This window comes from Oncorhynchus keta, chromosome 14, assembly GCF_023373465.1.
Source record: "Oncorhynchus keta strain PuntledgeMale-10-30-2019 chromosome 14, Oket_V2, whole genome shotgun sequence".
NCBI classification, from domain to species: Eukaryota; Metazoa; Chordata; class Actinopteri; order Salmoniformes; family Salmonidae; genus Oncorhynchus; species Oncorhynchus keta.
This window is the reverse complement of record NC_068434.1, coordinates 55,337,007-55,360,970: the sequence shown is the minus strand read 5'-3', so window position 1 is coordinate 55,360,970 and position 23,964 is coordinate 55,337,007. Positions and strand designations below refer to the sequence as shown.

At 42.0% G+C, this 23,964-nt stretch overlaps 1 protein-coding gene across 2 annotated transcripts; it reads right to left on the bottom strand.

The window, feature by feature from the left end:
- Positions 1-5,602: 5,602 nt before the first annotated feature.
- Positions 5,603-23,610, bottom strand: LOC118393632 (zinc transporter ZIP1-like). 2 transcript variants are annotated; one of them, XM_035786487.2, is made up of 5 exons: positions 22,793-23,610; positions 15,301-15,448; positions 9,922-10,052; positions 9,273-9,593; positions 5,603-7,228 (listed from the first exon to the last, which is right to left on the bottom strand). In XM_035786487.2, exons 2-5 carry the CDS (start codon positions 15,335-15,337, stop codon positions 6,875-6,877), a joined length of 843 nt encoding a protein of 280 aa, XP_035642380.1. In that variant the 5' UTR covers positions 15,338-15,448; positions 22,793-23,610; the 3' UTR covers positions 5,603-6,874. The 2 variants fall into 2 exon arrangements, with proteins under 2 accessions (XP_035642380.1, XP_035642378.1); XM_035786485.2 differs by lacking the exon at positions 15,301-15,448 and having other exon boundaries at positions 22,793-23,607.
- Between the last annotated feature and the right edge of the window lie 354 nt (positions 23,611-23,964).

The following is a 23,964-nucleotide window of genomic DNA, read 5'->3' as shown; positions in this document are numbered from 1 at the left end:
TGATTTAGAAGATACTGTTGAACAAACAACATGCTGATTTAGGTCTACATTATCACTGGTATTATCATGCTGTATAGCTAATTAAGCTCGCTCTGACTAATTTATTATCTAGCTGTCGATTAGCAGTAGCGATTAGCAGCTAACAAGACTTAGACCTAACTTGCTAAGAAAACACATACTAGCTGTTTGCAGATGTAAGAAACAAAAACGAATAGTTTATTCATTATGGAATGCTAGTGGATTTATATTAATAAGCAAAGTGAAAACGGCATAGTTTTCATCAACATTGTCGCATGTGCTGCATTGACCATACAGACTGAACGCAATTGTCTCATGGTTGAGGAACAACAAATGCGCTCCTTGAATGAATGACAGGGGGCAGGGCTAGGTCTGCAAAATGGACGTTAGACACGGTGTATCACATTTAACAAACCAAACATTCATATACCGCTATAGAAGGTAAAGTAAAACCCCAAACCAGTCCATGCATCAACACCGGTATATGGTAAAATACAATATACCGCCCAGCCCTGCCTGTGAGTAATGCTAATAGTCCTCTCTCTGAGATCCATTTAGTAACCAGGCAGGTTCGGAATTTAATCATCTGCATCTTGCACTACAACTACCAAGGCTGCACATATAATCAGCATTCAGAAGATAAAGTACAATCTCAAATCAAGGTTAATGGTGCACGAAGGAAGATAGCCATTATTTTTAACTACACCATGTACATTCCAATCATTTATTTTTTATGGCTTTGCCTTTCTTAGGTTGAGTGTTAATCCCTATTTGTGTTGTGACATAATTTACACCTACAGTAATCAAAAATCACTTTCACTCTCCACGATGACCTTTTCCTGGTACTAATGTTGCTTCGCTGAAAAAGCACTCAATGTAACAGCAAAGCTCCTAAACTGATGTTAGCCAGATGAGAGGTCAACTGTAATTGATGAACAATGAGTTTCTCCATTCGCCTCCCATTAGTTAAAAACTCAGAGGCGGGCAGGTACAGTAGAGGGCATCTGAGGGGAAATATGTATGGGGCTCTTTAGCCACAATTGTACGGCTCATTCTGGGTATTGCTTCAAAAGTGTGTGTTGATGTGTGTGTTATGATGGGTGTGAATGTGGGTTTGTGTGAGAGAGAGATTTCTCTTCACCCTCCTCTCTTCTGTGGAGAGACCCAAAGCTGAACAAGAGGTGGAGGGTTAATGAGCTGTGGGTGAATTACTTTTGTTAGCGTCCATCTCACACCAGATGCCCGGCTGCTCTGCTGAGCTGAGACAACGCTGTGGTCCGGGCCCCTCGGAAACCTCTTCTAGGCCTGGCAGGTCCGTTGTACTCATCACCATTGTCTCTGTGTTAGCTCTCCTCGTTAGTGGCTTCTCATGAATCGTCACCATTTTTGTCCCTCAAACAAACTGTAGGGCCAACAATGTGCCTGTCTATGATATCGGGAACAGCTATGGCTGGGCATGTTTTCACCTCTGGTATAGTGTAGAGAAAAGAACTGTGAAGGGGACCAGGAATGTCATGAAGACAATAAGTCAGACTATGCATTAAGAAACCATATAAAGAAACAGTCACCACTTTGTAACAGAGTAAAGAAAGGAGCAGGTTCAGGCCAGGGGTTAATTTCAATACTTGTGTTTGAAAGAGACTGGAATGTTTTAGCCCTTATCATTGTAGTATATACATTTAGAGAAATAATCCAAATGCCAACACATTTAATCACAGGGTCTTAAGCAGCTTCTATGTACTCTCAGGAGCAATATGGCCTAAGATCTATATTGTTTGTTCACATAATGGGTTGGTTTCCCAGACAGATTTTAAATTGATTAGGGATCCCCATTAGCAGCTGTGAAGGCAGCAGCTACTCTTCCACAAGGTGTATTTTTACATTTTTTTTAATGATCTGTTTCTACTGCTTGCATCAGTTACTTGATGTGGAATAGAGTTCCATGTGGTCATGGCTCTATGTAGTATTGTAAGCCTCCCATAGTCTGTTCTGGACTTGGGGATTGTGAAGACCTCTGGTGACATGTCTTTTGGGGTATGAATGGGTGCCCGAGCTGTGTGCTAGTAGTTTAAACAGACACCTCGGTCCATTCAGCTTGTCAACAGTGCTTATAAAAGCAAGTATTGATGAAGTCAATCTCTCCTCCACTTTGAGCCATGACAGATTGACATTCATATGTTAATGTTAGCTCTCCGTGTACATTTAAGGGCCGGCGGTGCTGCCCTTTTCTGAGCCAATTGTATCCGTGCTGCCCTTTTCTGAGCCAATTGTATCCATGCTGCCCTATTCTGAGCTAATTGCAATTTTCCTAAGTCTCTCTTTGTGGCACCTTACCACACGACTGAACAGTAGTCCAGATGTGGCAAAACTAGGGCTTGTAAGGACCTGCCTTGTTGATAGTATTGTTAAGAAGGCAGAAGATTGCTTTATTATGGACAGACTTCTCCCCACCTAAGCTACTGTTGTATCAACATGTTTTGACCATGACAGTTTTACAATCCAGAGTTACTCAAAGCAGTTTAGTCACCTCAAACTTGGTCAATTTCCACATCATTCAGTTGAGGTTTAGGGTTTAGTGAATAAACGGTTTTCATTAAAACCGGCCCATAATCATCTTCCAAAAATATTGATGATGGCCTGTCAATGACATGTGAGATGTACAGGGGGGAAAGGGTTGAGGTCAAGACATGAAATAAGAATTACATTCATCCGAAGAAAAACTACTCAGGCCATACATAATTTGGCAACTTTGTTTTAAGGAGTAGGGAACTGTCACAGATGCCATGTTGGTACCAAAAGTTGTGGGCTATACTCAACCTTGTCTCAGGATGGTAAATTGGTGTTTGAAGATATCCCTCTAGTGGTGTGGGGGCTGTGCTTTGGCAAACTGGGTGGGGTTATATCCTTCCTGTTTGGCCCTGTCCGGGGGTATCATCGGAAGGGGCTACAGTATCTCCTGACCCCTCTTGTCTCTGCCTCCAGTATTTATGCTGCAGTAGTTTGTGTCGAGGGGCTAGGGTCCGTTTGTTATATCTGGAGTACTTCTCCTGTCTTATTTTTATTTGACCAGGCAAGTCAGTTAAGAACAAATTCTTATTTTCAAAACCCCGAGCTCGGGGGATTGAACTCGCAACCTTCTGGTTACTAGTCCAACGCTCTAACCACTAGGCTACCCTGCCGCCTGGTGTCCTGTGTGAATTTAAGTATGCTCTCTCTAATTATCTCTTCCTCTCTCTCTCTCTCTCTGAGGAGCTGAGCCCTAGGACCATGCCTCAGGACTACTGTCCCTAGTCCACCTGGTCGTGCTGCTGCTCCAGCTTCAACTGTTCTGCCTGTGGCTATGGAATCCTGACCTGTTCAAGTCAACAGCCAAAAGATGGAGATGCAGTGTGGACATATCAGTAACCAATACTCCCACCTAGTGGCACAAATGGCACAGTAATAAGCCCAATACTTTTAATCAACTCATTGAAATTATGGCTAATGCTCCACTAGAAATTACACTATAGAGAAAAAATCCAATCAGTAGACATTGTAGTTGTAAGCACAGGCAGGCAGGTCTAATGTAACTACAGTTACACTGCCAGAAGAGGACTGGTTCCTCTCTAGGTTTGTTCCTAGGTTTTGGCCTTTCTAGGGAGTTTTTCCTAGCCACCGTGCTTCTACACCTGCATTGCTTGCTGTTTGGGGTTTTAGGCTGGGTTTCTGTACAGCACTTTGAGATATCAGCTGATGTACGAAGGGCTATATAAATACATTTGATTTGATATAGTACTTAACTTACAACTGTTTGTGGATTGTGTAGATAATTACACATTTAAAATTGTATATGCATGCGATCTGTAAACAAACTCAACCTCATTACCCAAGATTACCATTTTATCACGCAGTTATTCGTATTGTTTTATTACTCAGTCATCCCTCCGTTATTTAATTACTATTATCAAAATGTCACATCTGTTTGCAAACTCTTGAAATGATTCATCCCACAAACTGCTCCAATTGTAGGTAATGTAACAATGTGTAGCTACACTGCACAGGAGGCTGCTGAGGGGAGAACGGCTCATAATAATGGCTGGAATAGAGCAAATGGAATGGCATCAAACACATGAAAACCATGTGTTGGATACTATTCAACACCAGCCATTACAAGCCCGTTCTCCCCAATTAACGTACCACCAGCCTCCTGTTCTACACTATACCTACCTACGAAAAAAATCAAATAAAATGCCCTTTTCAGAACCCTGTCTTTCAAAGATAATTAGTAAAAATCCAAATAACTTCACAGATCTTCGTTGTAAAGGGTTTAAACACTGTTTCCCATGCTTGTTCAATGAACCATAAACAATTAATGAACATGCACCTGTGGAACGGTCATTAAGACACTAAGAGCTTACAGACGGTAGGCTATTAAGGTCACAGTTATGAAAACTTAGGACACTAAAGAGGCCTTTCTACTGAAAAACACCAAAAGAAACATGCCCAGGGTCCCTGCTCATCTCCGTGAACATGCCTTAGGCATGCTGCAAGGAGGCATGAGGACTGAAGATGTGGCCAGGGCAATAAATTGCAATGTCCGTACTGTGAGACGCCTAAGACAGCGCTACAGGGAGACAGGACGGACAGCTGATCATCCTCGCAGTGGGAGACCACGTGTAACAACACCTGCACATGATAGGTACATCCGAACATCACACATGCGGGACAGGTACAGGATGGCAACAACAACTGCCCGAGTTACACAAGGAATGCACACTCCCTCCATCAGTGCTCAGACTGTCAGCAATAGGCGGAGAGGCTGGACTGAGGGCTTGTAGGCCTATTGTAAGGCAGGTCCTCAACAGACATCACTGGCAACAACGTCACCTATGGGCACAAAACCACCGCCTTCTGGACCAGATAGGACTGGCAAAAAGTGCTCTTCACTGACGAGTCGTGGTTTTGTCTCACCAGGGGTGATGGTCGGATTCGCGTTTATTGTCAAAGAAATGAGCGTTACACTGAGGCCTGTACTCTGGAGCAGGATCGATTTGGAGGTGGAAGGTCCTTCATGGTCTAGGGCGGTGTGTCACAAGCATCATCGGACTGAGCTTGTTGTCATTGCAGGTAATCTCAACGCTGTACGTTACAGGGAAGACATCCTCCTCCCTCTGCAGGCTCATCCTGATATGACCCTCCATCATGACAATGCCACCAGCCATACTGCTTGTTCTGTGCGTGATTTCCTGATAGACAGGAATGTCAGTGCTCTGCCATGGCCAGCGAAGAGCCCGCATCTCAATCCCATTGAGCACGTCTCGGACCGGTTGGATCGAAGGGTGAGGGCTAGGGCCATTCCCCCCAGAATTTATTTTTTAGTTTACACTAGTTTACATCTAGTACATAGGTTTGGGGACACTGTGTTTACAGACAGCCCAATTAAAGTCAGACCATCCACAGTCATTTCAGGACACAAGTTACAGGCAGAACATCACAATCTCAACCCTTGCAGCCTACCCACCTCCTAAAAATAGAACCCCATCATGCTTCTCTTGGTAATCGTGATGAGAGTGCATATTGCAAAAGCATACACAATAGACACACACACTTTAAACAAATCATAGCCAACTTGTTTAATCATTATTTTACTGCAGTGTCAGAGAGGAGAATGGAGGAGTAAGAGGAAGCTGAGGGTCACTTGAGATAGTGTTGTTATAAATTTGAAACTTTGATTAGACAACAGAAACATGACTCATGGCTGGGGTAGGGAAACTATCAACACAACGAGGAACTGAGTCAGGAAAACACAGGTTAAGAAGTTCAACTTCAGCACATGTTAAAATAACAATCTCTCTTTAACATGTTGGTCACAATGGTTTGTCTTATAAAAAGAAATCTGTTGCTGTGCCCTTGAGCAAGGCACTTAACCCAAATTTGCTCCAGGGGCACCGTACTACTATGGCTGACCCTGTAAAACACATTTCACTGCATCTATCTGCTGTGTGACAAATAAAACAATCTTTATTTGTAAGGCATAGTATAGTTCCCAAGGTGAAAACAATTTGTTCCACAGTGGCGATAAAACATTTAATACTTCAATTTAACTGTGGAGGCTCACAACTTAACTGTGGGCACACATCCAAAAGTGTAAACATGATGCAATTGACATTTGAACCTGTAAACATAATGAGATATTGATGTGACGGATTCATTTGACTATTAAGAGATGTCATGTTAGTCTGGATACGAGTCTTTTTAGCGAACATTACACTCTTTGCCACACCTGTCATTTACCAAAGGGACCAGGCAATCATGATGTCAGTATGAACAGAACTTTTTTCAGTGATCTTCAGTTATGTGAAAGATGTTACAAACAGCGATTGTTAAAAGAAAATATACTTTTTTTTAAAAGATATGCCACAGGATAAACAACTAATATTGCCACATTCTGTGTGCTTATTATTTTTCCAGTGCTAAAACCACCAAATTAAAAAGTATTACTTAACTAAATATAATCTATTTGAAATCATTAAAAGTTCTTAAATTAAAAAAAAACTGTCTTACCATCCTTGGCTGTGAAATTAAAATCTATGCTAAAAGCAGGATAAAAAATACCAATGAGTGTCAATCACCCTTAAAAACAAAAATACTGAGTAAGGACAGCTGTGACCCTCAAATAAAAGTGGCACAGCCAGACACGGGCACTGTAATCTCCCCTGCATCAACCCTGCAGTAAAACGGGACCGTTTTTATATTTCCCTTCTCCCTGAGACATCTCCCATTATGGCGACCCTAGTACAGAATATCAAGTCCCGTGATTCATATGAGCCACACCCATATTCCCGCAAGGTCAGTTGCTCCAGTGGGTGACATCCTCTCAGCTCAGGAAGGTGAGGCCCGCCATGACGCTGAAGCCCAACAGGATGAAGAACACCTTGAGCAGCTGGTTCTCCGGGGAGTTCAGCTCGTGAGGCAGGATCTCCATGAAGGTGATGTAAATAAAGGTCCCGGCCGCCAGCCCCTCCAGGATGGCCTGGATCAGAGCGCCTGCCGCCAGCTGAGCCTCAATAACCCCGATGCCCACTCCGATGCCCAGCGGAGACATCATGGCGAAGACGCCCACGTAGGCCGCAACCCACATGGGCGGGACCGCGCTCTGCACCAGCTTCACCGACAGGCTGAACACGATGATGCTTTTGTGGACCACAATGGCGATGCAGATCTCTAATACCTGGATAGGATGGAGAGAAAACAAGATTAGAGGTTAAATTCCTCTCCTACATCCTTTCTCTTTCATCATCGCAGTAAGATGACGACAGCTGTATAAGATCAATACAAGCTGTAGAAATGACTGGTATATAAATTACACATCTCTTATTTATAATTCTTTGAAAAGTCTATTAACAGGTGAGCCTAAATAGATCTGCCACTTCAAGCCAGATAAGGGTCTTTGATCAACCAGGGAAAGCGGTAGTCAGATGTTTTCAGACCTCAAAGTAGTCTAATATCAAATTAAGTTTGCGTACCAGGCCATCTGTTTTGTAGATCCAGGGTCGTATTCACTATGAAACAAACGGGCCAAAACAGGGAGGGACCTACCTGAATTTGTCCAATAAGAAACACTTGTTTTTGCTTTCGCTATATTTAGTTTTTTGCGACAATGCAAAATATTTTTGCTACGGTGTGTACAAATGAATACGACCCTTCTATAGTCCACAATCACAAATAAATGGAAAAAAGATCATTTCCAGATTCCCTGTACTGCTCTTTTCCATTTATTTGGGGTTGAGGCTATAGCTGGATCTACACAACCAATTACATAGGATCAGACTAATTACACATGACATCAGACTATGTTTGAGATCTGAAAACATGTGACAACTTTTGATTTGAATGTAATGTCCCTTTACCAGTTAAAAGTTACATTCCTGTCTTTCCCACTCTTCTTTCTACCACAGTGAGTGCTGACGTCAATCAATGTGTCAGAAACGTGCACGTCTTTATAGTTTATTGACTTTTGCCATTAGAATCCGCTGACATGGTGCATGCTGTGTGAGCGATGTTATACTGAGCATGTGGGCGAAAGTGCATGGAAATAAGGCATGTCTCTCACTTCCCTCTGCCTCTCTACATTGTATAAATGAACAAGAAACTCTAAACCTCCTGACACTACGGGTGATTGGAAAGAGTTGTCCTAGGGCTTTCCCCTTCTAAGCACAGCAACAAACTTCACTGTGCTTTTGTGATGGAAAGAGACTGCCCTGAATACCAACAAAGGACAATACAGTGAAAAGGAGAACGGTCTGTGAAGTTAAAGTCGAAGAGCACATCACATGAAAAGCACGGGTTAGAAATATCTACTTTACTCTCTCCCCCCAAAAAAATAACACCATACTCCCGCACTGTAATTTACAACTTGACGAGAGCTAAGTAAATGAGTAACTTATTTGGGAATTCTAAATATGGCAGGTGATTTAGATATATTTGACCTTATAAATCGTTGGGAGACAAATGTGAATCCAGTCATATGGCAGCAAACTGAAGCATTTCAACTTTCCCATTGTATTGTTTATGAACTGCTGTTACATTATGCAGAATTGAAATTGTACGGCCTTTTAAATTGCAAGGATGGGCACTCTCGAATGTATTAATTATAGGTTACCCCGACTCTCTCTGTTTCCTATCATCGTTCTTGCCAATATCCAGCAACTTCGCATAGCCATTGAAGAGGGACAATATTCCACAGGCCACAATCAACAGCCTGATAAACTCTATGCGAAGGAGATGTCGCGCTACATGAAGAAAATGGTGGTCACACCAGATACTGACTGGTTTTCTGAGTCATGCCGCTACTTATTTTTTAAGGCATCTGTGACCAACAGATGCATATCTGTATTCCCAGTCATGTGAAATCCATAGATTTATCCAATTTATTTCTATTGACTGATGTCCTTGTACGAACTGTAAATCAGTAAAATCTTTGAAATAGTTGCATGTTGCGTTTATATTTCTGTTCAGTATAAATAATACAAATTGTATTTTCATTTGAAGAAAGAAGTAGTTGAATATTATTGGAATCTATTTGAAGATAAACTTGGAAAGTATTGGCATGCATTTGAAATGTATGGGTGCATTTGTTTTAGCTGACCCAGTGCCACATGTGGGCAGAGATTTCCCTTTTAGGACCAACATAATAGTTTAATATGTGCCTTGGGCAAGCTAAAACAAATGGACCTATTGTGCTATTTAAGTGCAGCTCGCTCTCCAGCACCTACCTTTGAGTCTGTGGTCTGCAGCCCGATGGCCAGGCCCTCGAACACAGAATGCAGGGAGAGCGAGAAAAAGAGCATGAACGAGCGAAAGGAGGAGTGGGCCTGGAGGTCCATGTGGACATGGTGGGCACTACCCTCCAGGTTGGTGGACGAGGCTTTCCCCTGCCCGTGCCCATGGCGGTGCCTGTTGGCCTGCATCAGAGGTGCTCTCTCCTGTTCTGACCCTTGCATGGCATCTTGTCTGCAGTTCAGAGCGATCCTCTCCACGATTAGCACAGTGAAGAAGCCTGCAGCCATGATGAACTCTGGAAGGGGGAAGCTGGTCTGTTTGAGAGAGGTGAAAACAACAAAAGTAAGAGTTCTGTTTAAATAACCGCCAAGGATTAGGGATATATATATATAAAAGTAAGTAGTCCTTAACACATCACCAGGCAATGAACCTGTGGATTAATAACTTCTACACTAACTAGCACAATTCCCCATGTTTTACAGATACAGTAGAACTAAAGTATAACTGTTGTAACTATCCCTTAATACATTGGTTTGTGCCATGGATAATCATATAGCTTTTTGTCATTTTACAAAGGGGATGGGAGTGTGGCCAGGCATCAATGACACTTAGTGTCTTCGGTCTGTCAGCAACATCACATACGTCCACCCTCCGTGCGTCCAGCTCAGCATTGATGTCCGACAGGTAGTCTGGGATGATGTCCAACAGACAGGCAGCCAGGAAGACGCCTCCGGCAAAACAGCTGATAAAACTCAGGACCACCCGATGGGTTTCTGCATGATCAAAAAATGCTACTGTTTAATGACTTTTCCCACATTTTGTTGTTACAGCGTGAATTTAAAATAGAACAAATGTAGATGTGTTTTTGTGTCACTGACAATATACCATAATGTCAAAGTGGAATTATGTTTTATTTTTTACAAATTCATAAAAAAACGAAAAACTGAAATGTCTTGAGTCAATAAGTAGTCAACCCCTTTGTTAAGCCTAAATAAATAACTTCAGGAGTAAAAATGTGCTTAGAAGTCATAAAAGTTGCACGGACTCACAGTGTGCAATAATAGACAGTCATGATTTTTGAATGACTGTCTCATTTCTGTACCCCACACAGTCAAGCTGTGAATTTCAAATACAAAAAGACCAGGGAGGTTATTCAATGCCTCGCAAAGAAGGGCACCTATTTGTAGATGGGTTAAAAAAAGTACAAATATATTTTAAAATAAATATCAGATATTGAATATCCCTTTTAGCATGGTGAAGATATTAATTACACTTTGGGTGGTGTATCAATACACCCAATCACTACAAAGATACAGGAATCCTTCCTAACTCAGTTGCCGGAGAGGAAGGAAACTGCTCAGGGATTTCAACATGAGGCCATGTTGACTTGAAACATGGTGACTTTCAAACAGTTACAGAGTTTAATGGCTGGGATAGGAGAAAACTGAGGATGGTTCAACAACATTGTCGTTTTTTTATTTAACATTGTTATCAGGAAATATTCCAAAAATATAGAAATCAGCTCCTGTGCTGCCACTCCATAAGGGTGGGGATTGTAGTGATCTAATAATTATCATCAAATTTCAAGGATTCCTTGTCTAAGATTCTTGAATCCTTTGTAAATGTACAACTTTGCTCTTTATTTGAGAAATGGCCTGGGCATAAAACTATTACAGCAACCATTTTAGTTGTTAATGATCTTGTCAATGCTTTAGACACTAAAATGAAATGTGCTGCTTTGTTTGTGGACCTGTCAAAAGCTTTTCATACTGTTGATCATGCTATTTTATTGAATATGTTGAGCCTGAGCTCTGACGCCGTTTCATGGTTATCATGAAACTCTGACGCCGAAGTCAGGCCATCATGACTACATTTCTTGAAGTGCATATAAAGGTGTACCACAGGGGGTGATTTTGGGACCTGTTCTCTTCACTATTTATATAAACACCATTGGTCAATCTGAAACTATTATGTATGCTATTGTCCCAACTATTGATCTGACTGTGACAAAACTAGTCAGATGTTATAGCTATGCAGGAATCCCTTGCGGATTTAAAACGTGTGCTTTATACAGGCAAAACGAAATACAAACTCTCAGAATTTTTCAGATGAACTATATGTTCACTCATTTGATGGTTCTCCAAGCGGATGTGCTCCTGCATATAAATACTTAGGCATTCGGATTGATATGGATTTGACGTTTAAAAAAACAGACGAGCTGGTTAAGAAGCTAAGATTCAAATTTGACTTTTTCAACAGAAACAGATCGTGCCTTTCTCTAAGCAGTAGGAAGCAGATTATTCAGGCAACCTTTTTAATCCCAACCTTATTATCTGTTCTTGATTATGGCGACATATTCTTCCAAAGAGCAGCTGCTATTACTGTTAAACATGTGGTGGATGCCATCTACCATTGTGCCCTTCATTTTGTTGCAGTTGACACTCATCACTGCATCCTGTATCAAACGGTTGGCTGGACTCAGCTAAAGACCCATAGATCTCTACATTACACACTTTTCGTTTACAAAGGCTCTACTTCCATCTTATCTACCTTTGCTGCTGACGTACAGACACTGGAGTTGCCTAACCCATTCAAAGGATTGGTTAATGCCTGCCTGACAGAAGTTGTCTGACTAATTTAAGTTGTGAATCAAGGTAACTATACATTTCTTTCAGTTAATGTGACATAAGCTATGATACGAATAATGTGTGATTATCTGATGACTGATCATTTCATCTTTCTTATGGGTCTAAATCAGCTGTGAAACTGGTCAGAAAAGGGACGCTTTACAAAGATACCACTAATTGATAAAAAAAAAAATGGGAAGTGATGTGCAATCAAACACTGGGAGCACTGAAATGAAACAGCCATGATAGCTCCTAATGTCACCCTCTGCTTAAAAGGACAAGAGAGAAGCAACAGAGATAATCATTGCACAAATACAGAAGTGAAAACGACTCATCGGCAAATCAGCCATAGCAAAACAAAAGCGGGCTTAAAATGAATTTGTTTTACCTTTATTAAACTAGGGAAGTCAGTTAAGAACAAATTCTTATTTTCAATGACGGCCTAGGAACAACTACCTTGTTCAGGGGCAGAAGGACAGATTTTTACCTTGTCAGCTCGGGGATTCAATCTTGCAACATTTCGGTTACCCCAGGTGCGGACGGGATAGGAATGGCCCATACAATTTAGGCACACATTAAACAGTCTCTTATCACAGTAAACGTTATGGTCCTTCATTGTTTTAGGTATGCCCTGAGTCATAGTGTACAGTCTTGGCCAAAAGTTTTGAGAATGACACAAATATTAATTTTCACAAAGTCTGCAGCCTCAGTTTGTATGATGGCAATTAGCATATACTCCAGAATGTTATGAAGAGTGATCAGATGAATTGCAATTAATTGCAAAGTCCCTATTTGCCATGAAAATGAACTGAATCCCCCAAAAACATTTCCACTGTATTTTAGCTCTGCCACAAAAGGACCAGCTGACATCATGTCAGTGATTCTCTCATTAACACAGGTGTGAGTGTTGATGAGGACAAGGCTGGAGATCACTCTGACATGCTGATTGAGTTAAAAAAAATATATACTGGAATCTTCAAAAGGGTGGTGCTTGAAATCATTGTTCTTCCTCTAACCAATCATGGTTATCTGCAAGGAAACACATGCCGTCATCATTGCTTTTCACAAAAAGGGCTTCACGGGCCAAGACATTGCTGCCAGTAAGATTGCACCTAAATCAACCATTATCGGATCATCAAGAACTTCAAGGAAAGCGGTTCAATTGTTGTGAAGACTGCTTCAGGGCACCCAAGAAAGTCCATCAAGCGTCAGGACCGTCTCATATAGTTGATTCGGCTGCGGGATCGGGTTACCACCAGTACAGAGCTCGCTCAGGAATGGCAGCAGGCAGGTGTGATTGCATCTGCACGCACAGTGAGGCGAAGACTTTTGGAGGATGGCCTGGTGTCAAGAAGGGCAGCAAAGAAGCCACTTCTCTCCAGGAAAAACATCAGGGACAGATTGATATTCTGCAAAAGGTACAGTGATTGGACTGCTGAGGACTGGGGTAAAGTCATTTTCTCTGATGAATCCCCTTTCCAATTGTTTGGGGCATCCGGATAAAAGCTTGTCCGGAGAGGACAAGGTGAGCGCTACCATCAGTCCTGTGTCATGCCAACAGTAAAGCATCCTGAGACCATTCATGTGTGGGGTTGCTTCTCAGCCAAGGTAGTGGGCTCACTCACGATTTTGCCTAAGAACACAGCCATGAATAAAGAATTGTACCAACAAATCCTCCGGGAGCAACTTCTCCCAACCATCCAGGAACAGTTTGGTGACGAACAATGCCCTTTCCAGCATGATGGAGCACATTGCCAAAAGGCACAAGTGATAACTAAGTGGCTCGGGGAACAAAACATCAATATTTTGGGTCCATGGCCAGGAAGCTCCCCAGACCTTAATCCCATTGAGAACTTGTGGTCAATCCTCAAGGAGGCAGGTGGACAAACAAAACCCCACAAATTCTGACCAACTCCAAGCATTGATTATGCAAGAATGGGCTGCCATTAGTCAGGATGTGGCCCAGAAGTTAATTGACAGCATGCCAGGGCGGATTGCAGAGGTCTTGAAAAAGAAGGGTCAACACTGCAAATATTGACTCTTTGCATCAACTTCATGTAATTGTCAATAAAAGCTTTTGAAACTTATGAAATGCTTGTAATTATTCCATAGTAACATCTGACAAAAATATCTAAAGACACTGAAGCAGCACACTTTGTGAAAATTAAGATTTGTGTCATTCTCAAACCTTTGGTCACGACTGTATAATATATATTGGCAGGTGACATACAGAGAAAACTGGGCCTAAAGAGAAAGTTAAAAAGCAGGGATGTATTCTCTAGAAACCAAACTTAGGCAAATGGGCTATTACTGTGAGGGACCTACCTGAACTTGTCCAATAAGAAACACTTGTTTTTAGGCCTTTTTAATAAAAATAAGAATGATATGGTTGCTCAAAATATTAAGACCTTTGATTTCTGTCTACAAATACAAATGTATTATTAGTTTCCATTGCAAAATGTTGCGCTACGGTTTGCACTAATACATTTAGCTCTGACTCCAAGCAGGGTTGCGTTCAGTATTTTTTTAAAACTTTCTGGAACGTTCAATTGAACGGAAACTGTGCTGAACAAACAGGATGTGATCAGTACGTTTTTGCGTTCAATTGAACAGAAACGGTGCTGTTTCTATTTTTTATTTCACCTTTATTTAACCAGGTAGGCCAGTTGAGAACAAGTTCACATTTACAACTGCAACCTGGCCAAGATAGAGCAAAGCAGTGCGACACAAACAGAGTTACACATGGGATAAACAAACGTACAGTCAATAACACAATAGAAAAATCTATATACAGTGTGTGCAAATGGAGTACGATTAGGGAGGTAAAGCAATAAATAGGCCATAGTGGCAAAATAATTACAATTTAGCAATTAAAACACTGGAATGATAGATGTGAACGTAGAGATACTGTGGTGCAAAGGAGCAACAACAACAAAAAATAACAACATGGGGATGAGGTAGTTGGGTGGGCTATTTACAGATGGGCTATGATCGGTAAGCTGCTCTGACAGCTGATGCTTAAAGTTAGTGAGGGAGACATAAGTCTCCAGCTTCAGTGATTTTTGCAATTTGTCCTATCATTGGCAGCAGAAAACTGGAAGGAAAGGGTGCCAAAGGAGGAATTGGCTTTGGGGGTGACCAGTGAAATACACCTGCTGGAGCGTATGCTACAGGGTGGGTGCTGCTATGGGGAGCAGTGAGCTGAGATAAGGCGGGCTTTAAGATTTAAGAGATAAGGCGGGTCGTTTTGCCAGCAGCTCTTCGTTGTGCGTCAAGCATTGCGCTGTTTATGACTTCAAGCCTATCAACTCCCGAGATTAGGCTGGTGTAACTGATGTGAAATGGCTAGATAGTTAGCGGGGTGTGCGCTACTAGCGTTTCAAACGTCACTCACTCTGAGACTTGGAGTGGTTGTTCCCCTTGCTCTGCATGGGTAATGCTGCTTCGAGGGTGGCTGTTGTCGATGTGTTCCTGGTTCGAGCCCAGGTAGGGGCGAGGAGAGGGATGGAAGCTATACGGTTCCACTGGCAATACTACAGTGCCTATAAGAACATCCAATAGTCAAAGGTATATGAAATACAAATCGTACAGTGAGAAATAGTCCTATAATTCCTATAATAACTACAACCTAAAACTTCTTACCTGGGAATATAGAAGACTCATGTTAAAAGGAACCACCAGCTTTCATATGTTCTCATGTTCTGAGCAAGGAACTTAAACGTTAGCTTTATTACATGGCACATATTGCACTTTTACTTTCTTCTCGAACATTTTGTTTTTTCATTATTTAAACCAAATTGAACATGTTTCATTATTTATTTGAGGCTAAAAAAAATTGATTGATGTATTATATTAAGTTAAAATAAGTGTTCATTCAGTATTGTTGTAATTGTCATTATTACAAATAAATCAATTTAAAGAAATCGGCCGATTAAGAGGTATCGGCTTTTTTGGTCCTCCAATAAATCGGTATCGGTGTTGAAAAATCATAATCGGTCGACCTCTAGTAGGGGTAGCCAGGTGGAAAGCATGGTCAGCCGTAGAAAAATGCTGTCCTGAACTACCAGTTGAAAAATGGGGAGGGGTTGGTTTGTGAATGCTGTCAGGATGGCCAGCATGGCCACTGCCCTTTAAATATATCACGCATTGCTTCAAGCCACACCTACCAAATATACCTCAGTCTGTTCAAGAAAGTTTTGGAGAAACATGTCGTTCAGTAAAAACCGTTCCACACCACAACAAACTGAACGCACCTCATATTTTGTTTCACTTCCACTGAACATCACTTAACTTCTGTTGAGCTTCAATTGGCGGACAGATAGCCTAACATTCTCCTGCAACATGTTTTGATAAACTTGGGAATTCATTTTTCCGTTGATGATAAAGAGCCATTCAGGCCCTGAGGCAAAAGAGCAGACCCAAATCATGATGCTCCCTCCACCATACTTTGCAGTTGGGATGAGGTTTTGTAGTTGGTGTGCTGTGCCTTTTTTTCTCCACACAGTGTTGTGTGTTCCTGCCAAACCACTCAACTTTTTTTATTTTACCTTTATTTAACTAGGCAAGTCAGTTAAGAACAAATTCATATTTGCAATGACGGCCTACCAGGGAATAGTGGGTTAACGGCCTTGTTCAGGAGCAGAATGGCAGATGTTTACCTTGTCAGCTCGGGGATTCGATCCAGCAACCTTTCGGTTACTGGCCCAACGCTCTAACTACAAGGCTACCTGCCACCCCAAATTGTGTTTAATCTGTCCACAGAATATTGTGTACTAGTAGCGCTGTGGAACATCCAGGGGCACTTTTGCAAACTTCAGACGTGCAGCAATGTTTTTTTGAGACAGGAGTGATTTCTTCCCTGGTGTCCTCCCATGAACACCATTCTTGTTTAGTGTTTTACGTATAATAGACTCGTCAACAGAGATGTTGGCACGTTACAGAGTCTTCTGTAAGTCTTTAGCTGACATTCTAGGATTCTTCTTAACCTCATTGAATATTCTGTGCTGTGCTCTTGTAGTCATCTTTGCAGAACGGCCACTCCTTGGGAGAGTAGCAACAGTGCTGACCTTTCTCTATTTATAGAAAATTTGTCTTACCGTGGATTGATGAACATCAAGGCTTTTAGAGATAATTTTGCAACCCTTTCCAGCTTTAATGCAAGTCAACAATTCATAATCTTAGGTCTTCTGAGATTTTTTTTTTTCCCGAGGCAATGCTTCTTGTGAATAGCAAACTTACATTTTGTGAGTGTTTTTTTATAAGGCATGGCAGCTCTAACCAACATCTCCAATCTCATCTCATTGACTGGACTCCAAGTTAGACGACGCTTGACTCCAATTAGCTTTTGGAGAAGTCATTAGCCTCGGGGTTCACATACTTCTTCCAAATTACACTGAATGTTTAAATTATGTATTTTTCTTGTCTATATTGAATACAATAATTTGTGTGTTATTAGTTTAAGCACACTGTCTATTGTTGTGACTTAGATGAAGATCAGATCAAATTTGATAACCAATTTATGCAGAAATCCAGGTAATTCCAAAGGGTTCACATACTTTTTCTTGCCACAAAAATAAAATGTTTTGTCATACTCATGGTATATAGGGTCTGATATCCCACGACTTTCAGCCAATCAGCATTCAGGGCTCGAACCACAGGGTTAATAAAACATCATAAACTCAGCAAAAAAATAAACATCCTTGTTTCAGGACCCTGTCTTTCAAAGATAATTTGTAAAAATACCAATAACCTCACAGATCGTCATTGGAAAGGGTTTAAACACTGTTTCCCACACGTGTTCAATGAACGATAAACAATTAATGCACATGCAACTGTGGAACGGCCGTTAAGACACTAAAAGCTTAGACGGTAGGCAATTAAGATCACTGTTATGAAAACTTAGGACACAAAAGAGGCCTTCCAACTTAATCAAATACACCAAAATAAAAATGCCCAGGGCCCCTGCTCATCTGAGTGAACATGCCTTAGGCATGCTGTGATGCATGAGGACTGAAGATGTGGCCAGGGAACTAAATTGCAATGTCTGTAATGTGAGACACCTAAAACAGAGCTACAGGGAGACAGGACTGACAGCTGATCGTCCTCGCAGTGGCAGACCACATAACAACACCTGCACAGGATCGGTACATCCAAACATCACACCTGCGAGACAGGTACAGGATGGCAACAACAACTGCCCGAGTTACACCAGGAACGCACAATCCCGCCATCAGTGCTCAGACTGTCCGCAATAGACTGAGAGAGGCTGGACTGGGTGCTTGTAGGCCTCACCAGACATCCCCGGAAACAACTTTGCCTATGGGCACAAACCCACCGTCGTTGGGCCAGACAGGACTGGCAAAAAGTGCTCTTCTCTGACGAGTCGGGGTTTTGTCTCACCAGGGGTGATGGTCAGATTTGCATTTATCGAAGGAATGAAAATTACACCGAGGCCTGTACTCTTAAGCGGGATCGATTTGGAGGTGGAGGGTCCGTCATGGTCTGGGGCGGTGTGTCACAGGTTCATCCTGACATGACCCTCCCGCATGACAATGCCACCAGCCATACTGCTCGTTCTGCGCGTGATTTCCTGCCAGACAGAAATGTCAGTGTTCTGGCATGGTCAGCGAAGAGCACGGAGCTAAATCCCAATGAGCACGTCTGGGACCTGTTGGATTGGAGGGTGAGGGCTGGGGCCATTCCCCCCAGAAATGTCCAGGAACTTGGCAGGTGCCTTGGTGGAAGAGAGTGGGGTAACATCTCACAGCAAGAACGGGCAAATCTGGTGCAGTCCATGAGGAGGAGATGCACTGCAGTACTTAATGCAGCTGGTGGCCACACCAGATACTGACTGTTACTTTGATTTTGACCCCCCCAAATTAACCGTTTACCTTTGATTATCTTCAGATGTTTTCACTCACGAGACTCCCAGTTACACAACAAATGTTCCTTTTGTTCCATACGTTTTTTATAATCATTCCTCAGGTAGTTTTTAAAATATATATTCGATAATATATCAACCGAGTGTGTAGGTTTTTCAATAACAGCGGGAGGAACAATGGCCGCTTTACTCTGTAGCGCAAAAACTCACTCTGAGAGCCCCCACCTATCCACTTACGCAATGTGATCTTTCACGCTCATTTTTCAAAATAAAGAAAAAGGAAAATGGAGGATAGGCATGCATAGGAACAGAAGTGTTTCAAAATAAGAGGCACTTCTTGATTGGATTTTCCTCAGGGTTTCGCCTGCAATATCAGTTCTGTTATACTCACAGACAATATTTTGACAGTTTTTGAAACTTTAGAGTGTTTTCTATCCTAATCTGTCAATTATATGCATATTCTAGCATCTGGTCCTGAGAAATAGGCAGTTTACTTTGGGAACATTATTTTTCCAAACATAAAAATAGTGCATCAAGAGGTTGTTTGCTGAAAATAAATGCAGCTGACAATGAGAGGACATTTCTTTTATTGCTGAGTTTATATACACATAACAAAAAAAATTATCAAGTAAGATCATTTTTGGAGAACACCATTGTAAGCTACAGGGGTTGGAACTGGTTCAGAGAACAGAACCGAAAAAGAACAGCATTTTTTGAGGAACAGAACCAGAATCGATAACGAAAGGTATACTGTTCCCGAACAGGACCTTTATTTTAAAAGCTTGGGAACTGGTTAAAATGCTGTTTGAGTTTATTTTTTACAGGGACAGTGCACATTAATCAACGTTTCAGTAAAAGTGCCGGTGTTTGCCAGCCGGCTAATTTTCAACTCGCAGTCCCTGGACAGGTTATTAAAAACAATTACAATATAGACAATCATTGAGCAGTAAGCACACGCAGAGCAACATACAACAAGCAAGACATAGCATACAGACAGAGCAACATAGGACAAGCAAGACGTAGCATATATATATATATAAAATAAGGGGTTCAATGCAAATAATCTGGGTAGCCATTGAGTAGATTTATGGCTTGGAGGTAGAAGCTGTTAAGGAGTCATTTGGTCTCAGATTAGCTGCTACAGTACCGCTTGCCATGCGGGAGCAGAGAACAATCTGTCACTTGGGTGGCTGCTTCATTGTCGTTGGTGATCAGGCCAACCACCGTTGTGGCGTCGGCAAACTTTATGATGGTGTTAGAGTCATGCGTGGCCACGCAGTCGTGGATGACCAAGGAATGCAGGATTGGACTAAGCACACACCCCTGAGGGCCCCAGTCTTGAGGGTCAGTGTAGCAGATGTGTTATTACCTACCCTTACCATCTGAGGGCGGGCCGTAAGGAAGTCCAGGATCCAGATGAAGGTGTTCAGTCCCAGGGTCTTTAGTTTAGTGATGAGCTTGGAGGGCACTATAGGTGTTGAACCCTTAGTAGAACGCTGTAGTCAATAAACAGCATTCTCACGTAGGTGTTCCCTTTGTCCAAGTGGGAAAGGGCATTGTGGATTGCAATAGAGATTGTGTCATCTGTGGATCTGTTGGGGCAGTATGGGAATTGGAGTGGGTCCAGGGTTTCTGGGATGATGGTGTTGATGAAAGCCATGACCAGCCTTTCAAAGCACTTCATGGCTACAGACGTTAGTGCTACGGGGCATAGTCATTTAGGCAGGTTACCTTGGTATTCTTGGGCACAGGGACTATGGTGGTCTGCTTGGAACATATGGGTATTACAGACTGGGTCAGGGAAAGGTTGAAAATGTCAGTGAAGATACTGGTCAGCACGTCCTAAGTACGCATCATGGTAATCCATCCAGCCATGTGAACGCTGACCTGTTTAAATGGCTTACTCACATCGGATACAGAAAATGTGATCACAAAGTTGTCCGGAACAGCTGATGTTCTCATGCTTGGTTCAGTGTTGCTTGTCTCGAAGCAGGCATAGAAAGTATTTAGCTCATCTGGTAGGCTTGCGTCACTGGGCAGCTCGTGGCTGGGTTTCCCTTTGTAGTCCATAATAGTTTTCAAGCCCTGCCACATCCAACGAGCATCAGAGCCGGTGTAGTAGGATTCAAATTAGTCCTGTATTGATGCTTGCCTGTTTGATGGTACATCTGAGGGCATAGCAGGATTTCTTGTAAGCTTCTCGATTTGTGTTCCGGTCCTTGAAAGCATCAGCTCGAGACTTTAGCTTAGTTTGGATGTTGCCTTTATTCCATGGCTTCTGACTGGGCTACGTACCTACGTTCCCTGTGAGGATGATGTCGTCAATACACTTTTTAATGAAGCCGATGACTGACTCCTCTGTCATCGGATGAATCACGGAACATATTCCAGTTGTTGCTATCAAAACGGTCCTGTAGCTTAGCATCCGCTTCATCAGACCACTTACGTATTGAGTGTGTCACTGGTACTTCCTGTTTGAGCTGCTTGTAAGCAGGAATCAGTTCCAAGCATATTTCTCCAGTCCCACCAAAAAGTGCCTATGCAAAGCCATCACTGTCACCCAAATGTATTTGTGTCAGCCTGCCTACCTGCCAGCAGAAAATCTTGTGTGTTTGTAGGCTACATGCCCTTCCCCCTCCCTCCAAAGTATAGTCTACTGTAGCTACTGACTTTACACCATGATTCAGAAATTAGGGAGATTTTTAATGAGATAATGGATTAACTTTTTCAATGCTAGTTAAGGATAGTATACTTATCGCGTTTCACATTGGATTTATTAACAACAAAAAGGTAAGATGTGTTTTTATTTTAATTCTGGTGCCGCTCTGTTAGCAAACTAGCTAGCTCTGGTCTAGCTCTCAAACTCTAGGCGGAATTATGTGTAATGGAATGGAACAGAGTCATGATCAATGGCTGGGTCTGGTGGAACATTAGTTAAGCCAACTCTCTGAAGTTCAAAGACATTCAAAGTTCCTTCATAGAAGCCACTCCTCCATATGTATAATTCTGTGGGCCTAACTCAGATAATGCATGTCCTAGGAACAAGATGCCCATCGCTTTATGCTCAGCGCTCTTCTCACCCATGAAATTGAATTTGCATCTCACACCCTACACTAGTCTGTCAAATGCATGTCCATAGCTTGCCCGCTCCATAGCAAGCTGCTCTACCTATTGGTGAAGTAATTTAATGTTGAGCTAAATGTAAAAATAATAAAACCGTATATAGACTAGTGAATGTTTTGTTGATCTTTGTTATTTTCATGTATTTATTTTTTTCAGTTTATTTAGTAAATACTTGCCACTTATTTTTCTTAACTGCATTGTTGGTTAAGGGCTTGTAAGCATTTCACTGTAAGGTACCTGTAGTATTGTGTGACCAACAGATTTTGATTTGATAAATTGTCTTTGGATTGGATTTGGCAAACAAGTAGATGTTGATCACGTTTATGAAGGCATTGCAAACACTTGCATGTAATTTTCTACGTCCCGCAACTACCCAGGCATCCATGAACAACCAAACCTAAACTATTCGGTTTCACCAAAATAACGTTTCCATCAACAGAGACATATCCAATATATCTAGGAACAAAACGTAAGATATGTCTGGTTGAATGAGTGCTTCGCTATTGAAAAAGCGTTTAAAACACGTTATACAGGTCTCCCTACTCATGTCTGTAAAAGTGGGAGCTTACTTGGTAGTTTACTCTCACGAGTCCTATAAATGGACTCCAATGCCATAGCAGCCCACACATGCGGGATATAGTACACCCTGGATCAAAACCGCTTATTTGACAGTGGACACATTCAACACGAATCGTAGGTATTGTTCTTAGAGATATCGGATATGCCTCGTTGATGGGAAACCGAATAGTTTAGGTTGACGGAAAGGACGCCAAGCAACGGACGCTTCAGCAACGAGCCATCTGGCAAGTGTGGAATTGCATGGGGTTACAGCGTGATACTAGCCAACTAATGTATAATTTGTAGGCTGCCTACTGAAACGTACCTGTCCCACTGGTTTCTCTGAACCACTTCATCCGAGCAGGGATAAATCCGAAAAATACGGTCAGGAGTAACAAACCCACGAGGGCGCCTATTTTCACCTGTAACAAGTAGTCCATCTCGATTTGTTACTATACCGGGCTGATTCAAAACAAGCAATTTTGGGATAAGCCTAGTAAAATAGCGATGTAAACCAACGGGCAGTAAGATGACTACGCCATACCAACATGTTTGCGTTACTGGAAAAACAAAAACCTATGCTATTCAAAAACTCATCCCTGTTACACAGACAATTTCAGGAGCTATTTAGGCGCCTACTAGCTAACGTTTACATTGTCCTGCAACGTCCTGCTGCGCTAGTAGTCAGCAGCACAACTGATGACGTCACGTGTATGGTAATGAGGGAATCTTGAAAATAACCTAAACGCATTTCAAAACATTTTAAAAATGACTTTTCCGCCATCGTGTGCCAGCATAATATCCTGCTGTTAGGATAGGTCATATTTGCGTCCTCTTCTGGGTGGCCACGCCTACTATGCTAATTTTAAGAATGCAGTACGATTTTCTCAGACAGCGCAGCTCATTGCTGAGTCCACAGAATGTAACGAATTCTTCCTAGGCACATAACGCCTGACCTGATTCTAAAGACCAAACGGGGATATTGAATCAATCATGATGTCGTACAAGGCCTACTAGGAATGTGGCTCCTTAGTGTGTTCCACAATATAGCTCTTTGTCATGCTAGGCTTAGATCTAAACTTTACACTACTTAATGGATTCTCAGATTCATGACGATTCGCATGTACAGCCCCAATAGTTTCGCAAGTCGTTGCGCCTGTGTAGTGTAACCCGTTCAAGGGCACTTAAATCAAAGCTTGATGATTTAGCTGATTATTTGAATCAGCTGTGTAGTGCTAGGGCATAAACTTCCGTTTTATCTCATTTTGCTGTTGAAGTGTAGACACCTGAGTTGCCAAACCCGTTCACAGGATTAGTTACTCTTGATATTCCTATGGCAGGGATGGGCGACTCCTGAGCTGGAGTAGTGTCACACTTTTTCTCAATCCCAAGCAAACACAGCTGATTAAAACTAATTGCATACTAAACTGAAGATCGTGATTAGTTGATTATTGGAGTCAGGTGTGTTAGTTGGGGCAAAAGTGTGACACCAATCAG

Coding starts and splice junctions, on each gene's coding strand:
- LOC118393632 (XM_035786485.2), bottom strand. CDS start 22,907: ATGGACTACTTGTTACAGGTGAAAATAGGCGCCCTCGTGGGTTTGTTA. Junction 10,053..22,792: donor CAGAGAAACCAGTGGGACAG/GTACGTTTCAGT, acceptor TTGATCATGCAG/AAACCCATCGGGTGGTCCTG. Junction 9,594..9,921: donor TGGACGCACGGAGGGTGGAC/GTATGTGATGTT, acceptor TCTCTCAAACAG/ACCAGCTTCCCCCTTCCAGA.